This window comes from Dendropsophus ebraccatus, chromosome 10 (assembly GCF_027789765.1).
Source record: "Dendropsophus ebraccatus isolate aDenEbr1 chromosome 10, aDenEbr1.pat, whole genome shotgun sequence".
NCBI classification, from domain to species: domain Eukaryota; kingdom Metazoa; phylum Chordata; class Amphibia; order Anura; family Hylidae; genus Dendropsophus; species Dendropsophus ebraccatus.
The window spans coordinates 92,675,922-92,689,117 of record NC_091463.1 but is presented as its reverse complement, the minus strand read 5'-3'; the positions used below and the strand labels follow the sequence as shown (position 1 = coordinate 92,689,117).

Genomic DNA, 13,196 nt, shown 5'->3' with positions numbered 1-13,196 from the left:
GACATAGTTTAAAGGGGTTTCAGTCAAAATAATCTGATTGGTTTGGTGCCGGTGCCAATCAGCTATTTTGGACTCCCACTACACGGTGGACCTGAGCTGCAGTTGCACACTGCTACACAATGAACAGAGAAAAACCCATATAAGCTAGTTTTACACTTACTGCATCACAGCAGATTTCACGCAATTTTACAGCGTAATGCGTTGCACTTATAAAGGGAAATGCACATAAATGGCTTTTTTTACCTGCACTTACTACTGCATCAAAGCTTCACTTCCTGGATAACATGGTGATGTCACTTCCTGGATAACATTGTGATGTCACTTTCTGGATAACATGGTGATGTCACTTCCTGGATAACATGGTGATGTCACTTTCTGGATAACATGGTGATTTCACTTCCTGGATACCATGGTGATGTCACTTCCTGGATAACATGGTGATGTTGTAGTATCCCAGAGCGTAACCCCTGTGGCTGGGCTGAGGATGGCACCTGTCCACAAGTGTTTTATTGTCTAAACTGTTATTTGTATTTCTCTGTACCAGTGACTGGCAGGCAGAGAATGGGTTACATGCTTTTCACTGCACACAACACACTACAGCGACATCTACTGACCATAGTGGGAACTGCTCTAGGTAAACTTGGAAGTTGCTAGAAGGGGGTGGGATTATGCAGATAGGCCCCCTATATAAGGCTGGCTGTTGCAGAGCTTAGCTGAGACAGGAGACAAGTGACCAGCTGTAGAGGGAATAACATCACCTCAGGAGATCACCACAGAGAGAGAGAAGCTGCTGAGGGGAACAAAAAGGAAGATCTTAAACAGAGCAGAGAGCAAGAGAACAACAGCTAGAGGTGAGAGAAAGAGAGACTTTGGGAGACAGTTTGTCAGGTGCCCCCTCAGGAAAGGGCCAGCACATATACAGTCAGTGGGAATCCTAAAGACAGACACCCTAAGTGGACTTGGCTGTAAAAGGGAGTCGAGTTAACGTAGGCCTCGGCACCCATCTTCCTGAAATTCGGGGGGGGGTATGCTTTACTAGGGGGAAAGACAGACTCAAGCACCATTAGGGAAGAGGTCCACAGGATCACAGTGCCCACCAGTGTCCCCACACGTACTGACAGACAAGGATCTGAGGCAGATTCGTCTCTCCCCACACCACCAGACTCTCCACGCACCACCAGACTCTCCACCAGCGCGGTAACTCAGTCAAAGCCGCCAGTATTCACCGCTGTATGCCAAAAGACTGTATAACACCGGCAAGTCTACCAGTAAAGGAGTCATTGTTAAACTGCCTCCCTCCTTGTCTCCCTGTTGTCCTGGCTATCTGCACCACACCACCATCAAGGGCCATTGTACCGGACAGCAGTATTTGGGGTTGGCCCCGGGCAGGGGCGTAGCTAATGTCTCCTGGGCCCTGGTGCGAGAGGCCAACTTGGCCCCCCCCCCTCCTTTCACGACCAAGTGATGCTATTGGTGTGTATATATATATATATATATAGATGGTCCCCTCCCCCCCTTATAGATGGACAGAGGTGGCAGCAGGGAGCACCGTGTCAGACTGGAGATACACCACTTCCTGCAGGACATACAGCAGCTAATAAGTACTGGAAGACTGGAGAATAGAAGTAAGTTACAAATCTATATAATTTTCTGAAACCAGCTGATTTAAAAGAAAAAAAGATTTTTGCTGGAGTAACCCTTTAAAGTACGGCAGCTGATGGGTTAAGTAGGAAGTGGCTAGATTTTCACAGCAGAATGAAAGTTACCAGAATGCAGAGCCATAGGCTATTAACAGTACAGAGTATCGCAGCTGATTTTGCTGCAGAACTAGCGGCGTGAAATCAGCTGCAATACGGTATGTGTGAAACTACCCTAAGGGGGAAATTTATTGAGGGTTTTGCACCTATTTTTTGGTGAATAAGGAAGGGGATTTTGCCTCCTGTTAGATCCATTTCTGGTTTTGGCTTCCATGTGAGATCAGGCCCTGATAGAGCAGGTGCGGGGTGATCAGCCCGAGCCAGAGGAGAGACCTGTGAGCAGCCCAGGACGTCCAGGAAGGAAGACGTGTGATGGTGCTGGATAGAAGACACTGAAACCTCAGGTTAGTGATTCATCGCCTTATTGCTATGAAGGGAATCTCTGAATATTTTCATTCACTTCGGGGCTGCACTCAAGGCTCTGTTCACACTGATGTGGCAGGTTCCACATGGATATCTACACAGATTTTGCCTTAAAATCCACCAGAGAATCCAAGCTTCATTGATTTGGGTAGGAAATCTGATGAGGATTTAAAGGGGTACTCTTTTAAAATAGTGCTGCAGTTATCAAAAAAAAAAAAAAAAGTAAAGAAGCTATTCTTACCCACCTGACGTACCCCTTTGTTTCCACTTCAAGAGTTGATGCGTCACTGTATGATTCTTACCCAGTGCTGTATTGTGGCTGAAATCTGTGTACCAGGTGTCTTTAAGAACGTTGAGCAGGTCATCAGACTTATGGTGCATTTACACAGAGAGATTTATCTGACAGATTTTTAAAGCCAAAGCCAGGAACAGACTATAAACAGAGAACAGGTCATAAAGGAAAGACTCTTCTCAAATCAATTCCTAGCTCTGGCTTCCAAAATCTGTCTGTGTAAACACACCATTATGGTGCGTTTACACAGACAGATTTTGGAAGCCAAAGCCAGGAATGGATTTGAAAAGAGGCGAAATCTTAGTATTTCTATTATGACCTGTTCTCTGTTTATAGTCTGTTCCTGGCTTTGGCTTCAAAAATCTGTCTGTGTAAACGCACCATTAGACTTACACCAGTGATGGCTAACCAGCTGTTGCAAGATTACAATTCCCATCATACCTGGGCAGCCAAAGCCATATCTTTGGTTATTCAGGCATGATGGGAATTGTAGTGTTGCAAAAGTTGGAGTGTCAAGGTTAGCCATCACTGACTTACACGTTCATACACATTCTTTTTAAATAGATTTTTTTTTAAAGTTGTAAAATTTAGTGTCAGAGAATTTTTTTTTTTTTTTTGGCCATTTACCATTCTCTGTTTTGCGTGTAATAGAAAACCGCTACATCTTTATTGCATAAAAAAAAAACTGAAATTAGGGACCAATAAAACAATGACTACACAAAAAAGACCTAAAATGCAAAAAAAGTAATGTTTATGCAATACAGAACTATGTAGCTCACTGTTTTTAAGGTTTGTGTATCATATTTTGCACCATACTGCCCTCTAGAGGAGAATTTGGTCTGGTACATAGTGAACATTGGAGTACACCACAGTGTACTTGTACAGTGTCTTTGTAGAGCTGCATTAACAAATTGCTCCTGTCAGATGCACATTGAGTATGAAATTTTATGCCAGTTTTTTTTTTTTTTTTTTTGGTCTGGTGTTTTTGCTTTTTTTGATGCTTTTTTTTTATTATTGAAAATAACAATCACAATATAAATATAGATACAATGCTTTTTTTGCCTCTCAGCCCCCTATCAAAATCTCTATTTCTTCAAAAAATGGCTACCACCCTAAACTGAAGAATTTCAGACAGCGTTTTTGTTTTTTGTTTTAAATAGAAATTTCAGATTTTTTTATTTTTTTCATTATGTTCATTGAACTATACGTCACCAATCTTTTTGACAGGTTGACGGCTAAACAGGGCAAAGACAATGTGGACCTAACCATTATCCTCTACCTCTCTGGGCATGTTTATAAAAAATAAGTGCAAACTGCTGTACAACCCCTTTAACTTTGATATATGTTTGTCAAACCAGCAAACACAGGGTTTGATCCCAAAATCTCTAAGTATAACCCTTCAATCCACCTTCTCTGTGTCTAGGTCTATGTAAAGTCCCATTGGGAAGAATATAATGGCAAAACAATTAGTAAGTATTAAAGTTTTGGTTTATACTTGTAAGAAAACTTTTCTATTGTCTCAAAAAGATTAACCTTCTCGGTATTTGTAGGCTCCACCACCCACAAAGACCCTTACTCGTAAACGATCCACATGCTTCCTACCAGAACCTCAACACATACAAGGGTCAGATTTCGTAGAGATGTTACGCATGATCGGCTACCCTGGCGCCCAAGATCTGAAGGGCCAAGACTTTGACTGGCTTTGTGATGGCAGCGATGAGGTGGGACTCTTCCTAGGATGGCTGTGTGATGTGGTGGATGAACGCAATGCTCTAAGCCGTGAACAGCTAGAAGCTTACAATACCCTTCTGGAGTCAGGCCAACCACTTTTAGAAGCTGATGAACTTCAAAATCTCTGCAAAGGTGGTCATAAAGGAGATGGAGAATGGGAGACGGAAGACATGAAGAGTCTGGAGGAGCTGGAAGCAGAAGTTCAGAGTTTGCGAACCCTTAAAGCACATCGACTACAATCCCGTAACAAGATCGAGTCCTTGGGGTTGACGTTACTCCGTAACCGCCTTTCCTTGGAAAAATCGGAGAGGGAATTGGAAAGAAACTTGAGTTGCACTAAAGACAAACTATCGACTCTAAACTCAATGTGCAATTCAACTCTGCTGAGACTTAGAGACGTGGTGACGGAACTTGGCCAATGTCATTCACCCCATTCTACAGGCAGTATATTTCTCTCTTCCCGTGACTTGGAGGGGTATATGCGACTTGAAGACACATGTTGGGAACAGGTAAAAGGGAATGCCAAAGGAGTGTTACCTGTTAGAAAGGAAGACTTGGAAAAACAAGTAAAAGCCAAGGAAGAAATGGAGAAAGAAAGTGAGAGGGTGCGAACAGCATGGATATCTCAGAAAATGCAGCTGAGCATTGCTCTTGGTACCTTGCATGGTAACATGGAGGCCCTGGCTTGGCTGGAGGGGATTTCTGGAGATCAGGTAGGAGCTCAGTCTTCAGGTTTTATTTTGACCATTCCAGAGACTTTTATTTTTGTTCTATGTAGTCGGATAAGAAGTCCTCTTTGTTTAATTCTAAGGTTTGGGATCCTTTGCGTCTGCCCCTATTGGAAAGACAAGTGCAGTCCTTAGAGGAAGAGGTGGAAGTCCTGCAGACACAGAGACTTCCTGGCTTGGTGTGTGAGGCTTCGCTTGGATTATGCTTACCTGCCCACCAGGAATGGATGCAACAAGAAGTGCATAGACTATCACTGGTTGACCTAAGGCAAGTTCCAGTAGCCGAGGCCATCCTCAGTCAGCTGTCCCGTCTTCAGCTGGTGGAGCTGGGCCTACAGGCTGAGATGCGACAACACCGCCTAACCGAACAAGAACTTCGAGGTGTAAAACTGGAGATGGGAAAACAATCGTGTGCGCTTGCAAAAAGGTTATTAGGCCCCAGTGATCTAAGAGCTACGCCTCAATGGCTGACACCCCTACGTATAGACAGCAAAGACCACACAGCAGCCAGGTGAGGCTATAAACCATTTTATACTGTATTTTAACTAGTTGTGGGCTTGATAACTAGTGATCGGCTTACTGATAATTCAACCTTGGCACTATGCTCTTGAAATCTTCAGTTCTTAAAGTGTACCTGTGACAATGTGCGCTGACCTGATTGGGTATCCAGGGATACAACCATACTGGGTCAGCTCCATACACAAGCCCTATTCTTCCAGTAAAATAATTTAGCTTCTGATGTTTTTTTCCTGAACCTTATTTAGTCCTTTAACATATATAAAGGTTTCAATCATGTCCCCCCTTTCTCTTCTTTTCTCCAGACTATTCAGATTTAGATCCATTCTATTTTTATCAAAGATGTCAGCTCTAGTGAGATGTGGTCTCACCAGAACTCTATACAGCAGGATCACAGTCTCCCTCTTCCTACTTGTTATACCTCTTAGCTATACAGCCCAGCATGCTATATATATATATATAATATATATATACACACACACACACACGTACCTTGGTTTAAGGGTAACTTGGATTGAGAGCGTTTTGCAAGAAGAGCTCACAGTTTTTTAAAATTGTAACTCGGTTTAAGAGCATTGCTTTGGTTTAAGAGCCCCCTGTACTGGGTGGGAGGGGGAGTGGGGGGCCCCACAGCACTGTACTCTGACCCTGAAAGTCTCCCTCACCTGATGGGGCTTGCATCAGGGGACAGGACTGTGGAGGTAATCTCTCCATAGCTGTAACCCCTCTCTCCCCCGGACAGAGAGCTCTGCTATCCTGTACCCACATCTGCCCTGCTCATTCCTTCATGCTTCCTGCAGTCTCTGTAAGCCCTTGTTTCCCATCCTCTCCATTCCTGCTATAATGTGCCTGCACTCACACTCAGCTATACACACTGCTGCTATAATGTGCCTGCACTCACACTCGGCTATAGACACTGCTGCTATGCCTGCACTTACACTCAGCTATACACACTGCTGTATATAAAGTTTCTGTCACTGTCCTCCTGCACAGCTCTGTGATTCTCACATCCTGATTGGTCCATACTGAGCACACCCCCTTTCCCTGTTGCTGTCATGTGACCACACAGCCCTCTGACAGCAGCCCTGCTTCTCTTTTCAAACCTGTTCTACGCTACTGCATTATGGGGATCTGCAGCTCCATCCTGTATCTACAACCTGCTGCTGTGTTATCAGGGTTATACAGTTACTATACATTATACACCACATGCTGATTGCTATACTGTACAGTAACTTATATATCACATATCCAGCTGCTTTATCAGGGTTATACAGTTACTATACATTATACACCACATGCTGCTATACTGTACAGTAATTTATATATCACATATCCAGCTGCTTTATCAGGGTTATGCAGTTACTATACATTATACACCACATGCTGCTATACTGTACAGTAACTTATATATCACATATCCAGCTGCTGTGTTATCAGGGTTATACAGTTACTATACATTATACTCCACATGCTGATTGCTATACTGTACAGTAATTTATATATCACATATCCAGCTACTGTGTTATCAGGGTTATACAGTTACTATACATTATACACAACATGCTGCTATACTGTACAGTAACTTATATATCACATATCCAGCTGCTGTGTTATCAGGGTTATACAGTTACTATACATTATACACCACATGCTGCTATACTGTACAGTAACTTATATATCACATATCCAGCTGCTGTGTTATCAGGATTATACAGTTACTATACATTATATACCACATGCTGATTACTATACTGTACAGTAACTTATTCATAAACAGCACAATATGTGATATTATGTTTGTTTCATTTGTTTTATCTGTTGTTCAGAATAAAAAAACAACAACATTATTTCTATAATTATTTCTATAATTTCTTATGGGAAAATTTGCTTTGGTTTAAGAGTGATTTGGATTACAAGCGCGGTCCTGGAACGAATTATGCTCATAATCCAAGGCACCACTGTATGTGTATATATGTGTGTGTGTGTGTATACATTATTTAAATATATATATTATCACCCAGCATACCATTATATACAGCCCAGCATAATGTACTTTCCCTACGGACTGGCTGCACTAGTGACATATTGTGAGGTGTTAGAAATAACTACCCCTAAATCCTTCTCTTCTGAAGTCTTCACTAACCAGAACTGCTGCCGATACGATACTCAGGATTCCTTCTCCCCAAGTGCATTATGTTACGTTTGCAAACATTGAACTGCAATTTCTATTGTTTTGTTTGTTTCCCAATCGCCTCAAATGTAAAACCTTTGTCCATGAGGAACACAACACCCCCCCAAAATACTTGAGGCCTCCGACCAAAACAGTCAGCTGGGCCTTTAGAAATGACAGGCCTCTGACCTCCTTATACTCATAGATCTGGCTTGCAGTGTGTATTGTTTGTCCGCTCGGCGCTCTGCTCCTCTGGGGGTCGGCCATGAAACTTTTACATTCTTCTTCCCTCCACATTGTGTTGATTATTTTTGTCTGAACTTCCTATTATGCAAAGTTGCATTTTTCTCTGGCTCCAAACCGCCTGCTCTGGGTCCCGTGAGAATGGCCGCAGTCTCTGCCCTGAGAGGTTTAAAAAAGGCTTCCGATTGTTCTAGTAACGACTCCCCCGGCTGACTTAGGCTCCTTTGTTCCTTAGAGGGTGTTTGCTATCAGAAAGCTCTAAGTATTTCCTTAGTGTTCCTGTCTCTTTCTGGCTTCTTATGAAGTGCAGGTAGATCCAGAGGAACCTAGAAAAGGACTATCGTTATGTGGTGGGGGTCAGTTGTCGCCATTGTATCCAATATTTTTTTTTTTTTTTTTTTTAAATGATTTAAGAATTTTAAAGAAAACGACTATAACTCCTGACCAATAAAGATTTTAGTTTTATATATCGGGGGTTGGGCCCCGGAGAATGGGGGGGGGGGGGTGGCGCAAACGCCACAACGGGACCTTGCCAGACCAATTCAGTTGAAAAACTGACTGCGTTTGTCAATTCAAAAGTGCTTAAAGGAATACTTAGGAGGGGAAAAAAATTGTTTATAAATCAGTTATACAGATTTTTAAATTCAAATAAACTCAAGCATTTTAGTACTTCTCAGCTGCTATATGCTCTGCAGGAAGTGGTGTACTCTTTTCAGTCTGACACAGTGCTCTCTGCTGCCACCTCTGTCTGTCACAGGAACTGTCTAGAGCAAAATTCCCATAGAAAACCTCTCCTGCTCCGGAGTACTTCTATAAGTGCCCTAGAGGGGATTAAAAAGAAAAATAATAGTAATACATAAAAAAATACCAAACACTCTTTTACCATTTAGAAATGTACATAACGGGGGAGATCTAACATGGTTGTGCCTCTGGTGTACACCAGGGAGAAGGCAAAGATTCGCCACTTGTTGTACCGCAGCCTTATCCCCTGCTCACCTGATGGGCGGGTGGGGGTGTTAAAGGAGTTATCCAGCGTGGGGGCACTTTTTTGGGGGGACCGGGGAGGAGGTGGCTGAAATAAGACATCACTTACCTCCCCGGTTCCAGCAGCGGGTCCCGCATCACGGTGCTCCGGTGCCCGGCCGCTACCTGGTGTCTGACGACTCCCGAGACGCTACGTCCGCTCGGATCCCGCCTCCTTCACTGAGTGGCTGAGCGGCCCAGAGACGTAGCGTCTCAGGCGGCGTCAGACACCAAGAAGCGGCCAGGAACCAGGCACCGGAGCGCCGTGATGCGCGACCCGCCGCTGGAACCGGGGAGGCAAGTGGACTTATTTTATTTCAGCCACCTCCTCCCCGGTCCCCCCCAAAAAAGTGCCCCCACGCTGGAGCACCCCTTTAAGACAGGGAGGGGGCGTGGCCTGTTTACAATGCTCGCAGGTGCCTCTTTTGGAGGGGCAATTGGGGCAGGGCCTCATTTAAGACCGGCGTACGAGTATGCCAGTTTTCATGAATGTCCCCCAATAGGTTTCAATGCATCCGGAAAAGTCTAAAGTACTAAAATTTATTGTCTCCCAGGGAATGCCATAAAATGTGGTCAAAATGCGCCAAAAAAGTTACTACTAAAAACTACAGCTAACCTTACATTAAAAAAAAAAAAAAAGCTCAAGCACATAGCTATGCTGGGATGAAAACACAATGCAAATAAAACAACAAGCAAAACTTTTTTTCCAAAAAGGGGAAACCAAAAAAACATCCATTTTTAGCTGTATTGTAATTCTGATACTGAGCGGCAGAATACAGTGATGCAATGACATCTCTTATATCTCCCTCAATTTATTAGTGAACTTCTTTCTTTTCACCGGTTCTGTGCTCCTTCTTCTCCATCTTTCTAGGTTGTCAGTGATGCTGGAGAATCCATCAAGGCAAAAAGAACTGTTCCCAAAGTACGAAGCTTTACAGCGCCAGGCGGCATCTCTAGTGCAGGAACTGAGGTCGCTGAGTGACGTCTTTCATGATCCCCTACCGCAAACTGCAGATCTAGAACATGACTGTGAGGAACTTCACCACGCCCTGAGCCGCGGAACCCGGAGCCTGCAGCTGAGAGACCCGGTGAGTGTGTATGTAGATATGCTAAGGGGTTATTCCCCCCTCCCCAACAATCAGTTCCTTGTACTCAAGCCGAACCCAGATTCGTTCTGAACTTTTTGTAAAGTTCAGAAAGATGGCAGCTGCACTTCTTAAAAACAAGAAAAAGATATTCTCACCTGTCTGCGCTCCCCCCTCCCCCGGTGTCCTCATATGGGTCTCTGGTGTCTTCAGCCGCCTTTAGAGTGACAAGCCCCCTTGGCTAATGACTGGTCGACTCTTAACGGGAGAGCCCCTGCGGCCAGTGATTGGCTGAGCGGGCTATCGCCAGGAAGCATGGAATGGGACCAGAGAAGAAAATCAGGGGAGCACAGACAGGTAAGTATGTTAAGAAATCACAGATTGCCCGAGACCACAGTAGGACTATTGAAACTTAAAGAAGTACTCCGGCCCAGGGGTATTTTCAGCTATGGCCGGGGATGGGGTGGTTATGGACAGCAGATGTCACTTACCTACCCCCTTCCAGCACCGGGTCCTGGATCACGCCGCTCCATACACCTGTCCCACGGCCGCTTCATGGTGTGAGATGCCGCATGAGACGTGACATCTCAAGGCAGCTCAGCCATTGAGCGGCTGAAGCGGCCGCGGGACTGGTGTACCGGGCGGCGCGATCCGGGACCCAGAAGGGGGTAAGTAAGTGACCTCCGCCGTCCATAACCACCCCAACCCCGGCCATAGCTTAAAAATACCCCTGGGCCGGAGTACCCCTTTAACTTTTAATAAAGATGATTAAAAATACTAACACAACCAATGCAAAACACTAAATAAATTTTAAATTACTTAAAAACAGCACATTTTTACTCATATATGGTACACCTCGGATTCTGCCAACTTTTCTTAATTGGAAAACCCCTTTAAGTGTATACAGTATATTAGAGGAAGTTTCTCCGGATATAAATTTTTGTGAAGGAAAGCTGATCGCCGCATATGTAAGATAACCATGGGAAAGAAACAACACTACTTGGCCCATAGGGCGGAATGATTCTCAGTTGGCCAGCAGGGGTCACTCTTTCAGCAGAATGATCAGTACAGATGTGTGTAAGCTTGTGTCCACACTGCAGAGGCCTGGAGAGTGCAATGACTTCCACTGTTAGAGACTTTCGAGGGTTCAGGGTCCTAAAGAAAGTACAACAGCTTTTACAGACGTGTTGCAGGTTGTTTTCTAATGTGTCTGCATTGAGAGTGATTTACCTCAAAGGCTGATATAGCCGAGCAGCAGTTTACATTATGATTGTATGGCATTATGTGGTGGAGTGCGATATGCAATATATAGTCAGAGATCAGTCAGAGATGGTATTGTCCTGGCCCCAGTGCTTGTCCAGCACACAGGTGTAATGTTGGTACCTGCTTTATGTTGTAGCTGGCTGTAATCCCCAATTGGTCAGTGACCTGCCGGGTTGTGATGGGTCCCTTGGGCTCCTGTCATGGTAGTTCTGAGTGCCAACTCACCCATGTGCATGAAATAACAAGATTTATAAATAACACTGACACCTAGTGGTGAAACTGCAAACTGCTCCATCACCACCTAACCTGGAGTAAGAACTTTGCAACAAGTGTCTTAGGTTTGACATGAAAAACCCCAAATCTTCCTACAGCTATATTGGCATTAAAATAAAAAATAATGGCAGCGGGGAGAAAAAAATAATCTTTATGGGGGTTTCCAAGAAAGTCTATATTTAAAATGAATAGAAATGGGGACCGTTGTGCATTCTCTATAGGCGATAAGGTCACCATTGTCTAAGGGCCACATGTATCATCCGGCGAATGGATGATTTTCGGCGGAAAGTGCCGATTTGCGTCTTTTTTTTAAGCAAAAATGGCGGATTTGCGAATAAAATATTCGCAAATCGGCACTTTCCGCCGAGTACGCCAGGGGGCGGAAAGGGGGCGGAAAAGGGGCGGAGAGTGGGCGGAACGGAGGGCGTGGACTCAGAGTCCGCGCGATTTATCATCCGTTCCGCCAAAATGTACGCCAAAACCTACTCCAGTCCTCAGCTGGTGTAGGTTTTCGGCGGTGCGCAACGGCCGCGCACGGGATTTATGTAGAGGCAGTCCGCCTCTACATAAATCTCCGTAGCACCGGAGCTGCGGGGGCATTTTTACGTCCGGCGTAAAAAACGCTGGACTTAATAAATGCCTCCCTAAGTGATGATACTCATTGGGTATTTCCTCCTTTTCCCTTCCCATTAGGACCTGACGCTCACCCTGGAATCCCTTTCATCCAGTGTCTCCCAGTTTAACCAGTGGTTCCTGGATTGCCATCAGGATTTGGATCGTAAGAAGCTGTCCATCCAGACATCCCACCTGGAACAAGAGCGGCAGCTCTACGTCCTCTTCTACCGGGATCCCTCTCTCCTGGCCAGTATTGTGCAGGATCTTGAGCAGAGAGTCAAGGATCTTTGCTGAACCCCAATCCCCATGAGATATATTTTGTACTAATATAATAAACCAGCATTCATATATATGTCTCCAGTTTTTTTTGTCTATGAAATTTTCTAACAATTCCCGTGCAATGTTTTCATACTGTGCAGCTGGGGACCATATCGGCACAGTTGCGCTCATTGGTTCCCTTTAAAGCACAGCACCTACTCCTCTCCGTTATGCTATCACCTAGTACTGGGGATTTTGCACTAGAATAACAAGGTTGGCCGTGTGCTGGGGGATGAATTACACTGTACAGCACTATAGGATGGAGGGATGAGTTTACAGATATATCATGTGGTGATGCCCAACCACCAAGATGATATGTTGGTGGTTGCGATACAGCTCAGCCAGAGCTGGTTCAGCACACAGGTGTGATGGCATACCTGCTTTTAGTTTTGGCTGACTGTATCCCCCTAAAATGGTTTGTGACCTGCCGGGCTGTGATGGGTCCCTTGGGCTCTTGTCACAGTGGTCTGGAGTGGGAAGATGACCCACCCGGACTGTCGGTACCGCCACCCACAGAAAGGGGAAAATAACCCAAGGAGTGTGTAGCCAGTATGTGTAGGTGCTGGTGCAATGATCACTGAGTCCCAGTAGAGTAAATAAAATAGTTTTACTGATAGTCTCTTGTAATACAGTATAGCTTGATAATAGATAACTTCTGTGACACAGACTTACTCTCACTGGATTTGTGCTTGGAGATACTAAAAGTGCTAAGGTAGAGTAGCAGTGTTGGTGTAGCTTAGCGTTGAGGAAAGTAGAGGAGTTTTTCGGGAGAGCCCCAACCCAAGGTGGTAGTGTGCTGTGCCGGAACTTGAGACAAGA

The 13,196-nt window shown here is 44.6% G+C and overlaps 1 protein-coding gene across 1 annotated transcript; it reads left to right on the top strand.

The window, feature by feature from the left end:
- The first annotated feature begins 2,050 nt into the window (after nt 1-2,050).
- Nucleotides 2,051-12,353, top strand: LOC138766576 (HAUS augmin-like complex subunit 3). The gene is made up of 6 exons (XM_069944167.1): nt 2,051-2,101; nt 3,836-3,881; nt 3,963-4,856; nt 4,955-5,382; nt 9,695-9,911; nt 12,138-12,353. Exons 2-6 carry the CDS (start codon nt 3,867-3,869, stop codon nt 12,351-12,353), a joined length of 1,770 nt encoding a protein of 589 aa, XP_069800268.1. The 5' UTR covers nt 2,051-2,101; nt 3,836-3,866.
- Nucleotides 12,354-13,196: the final 843 nt, after the last annotated feature.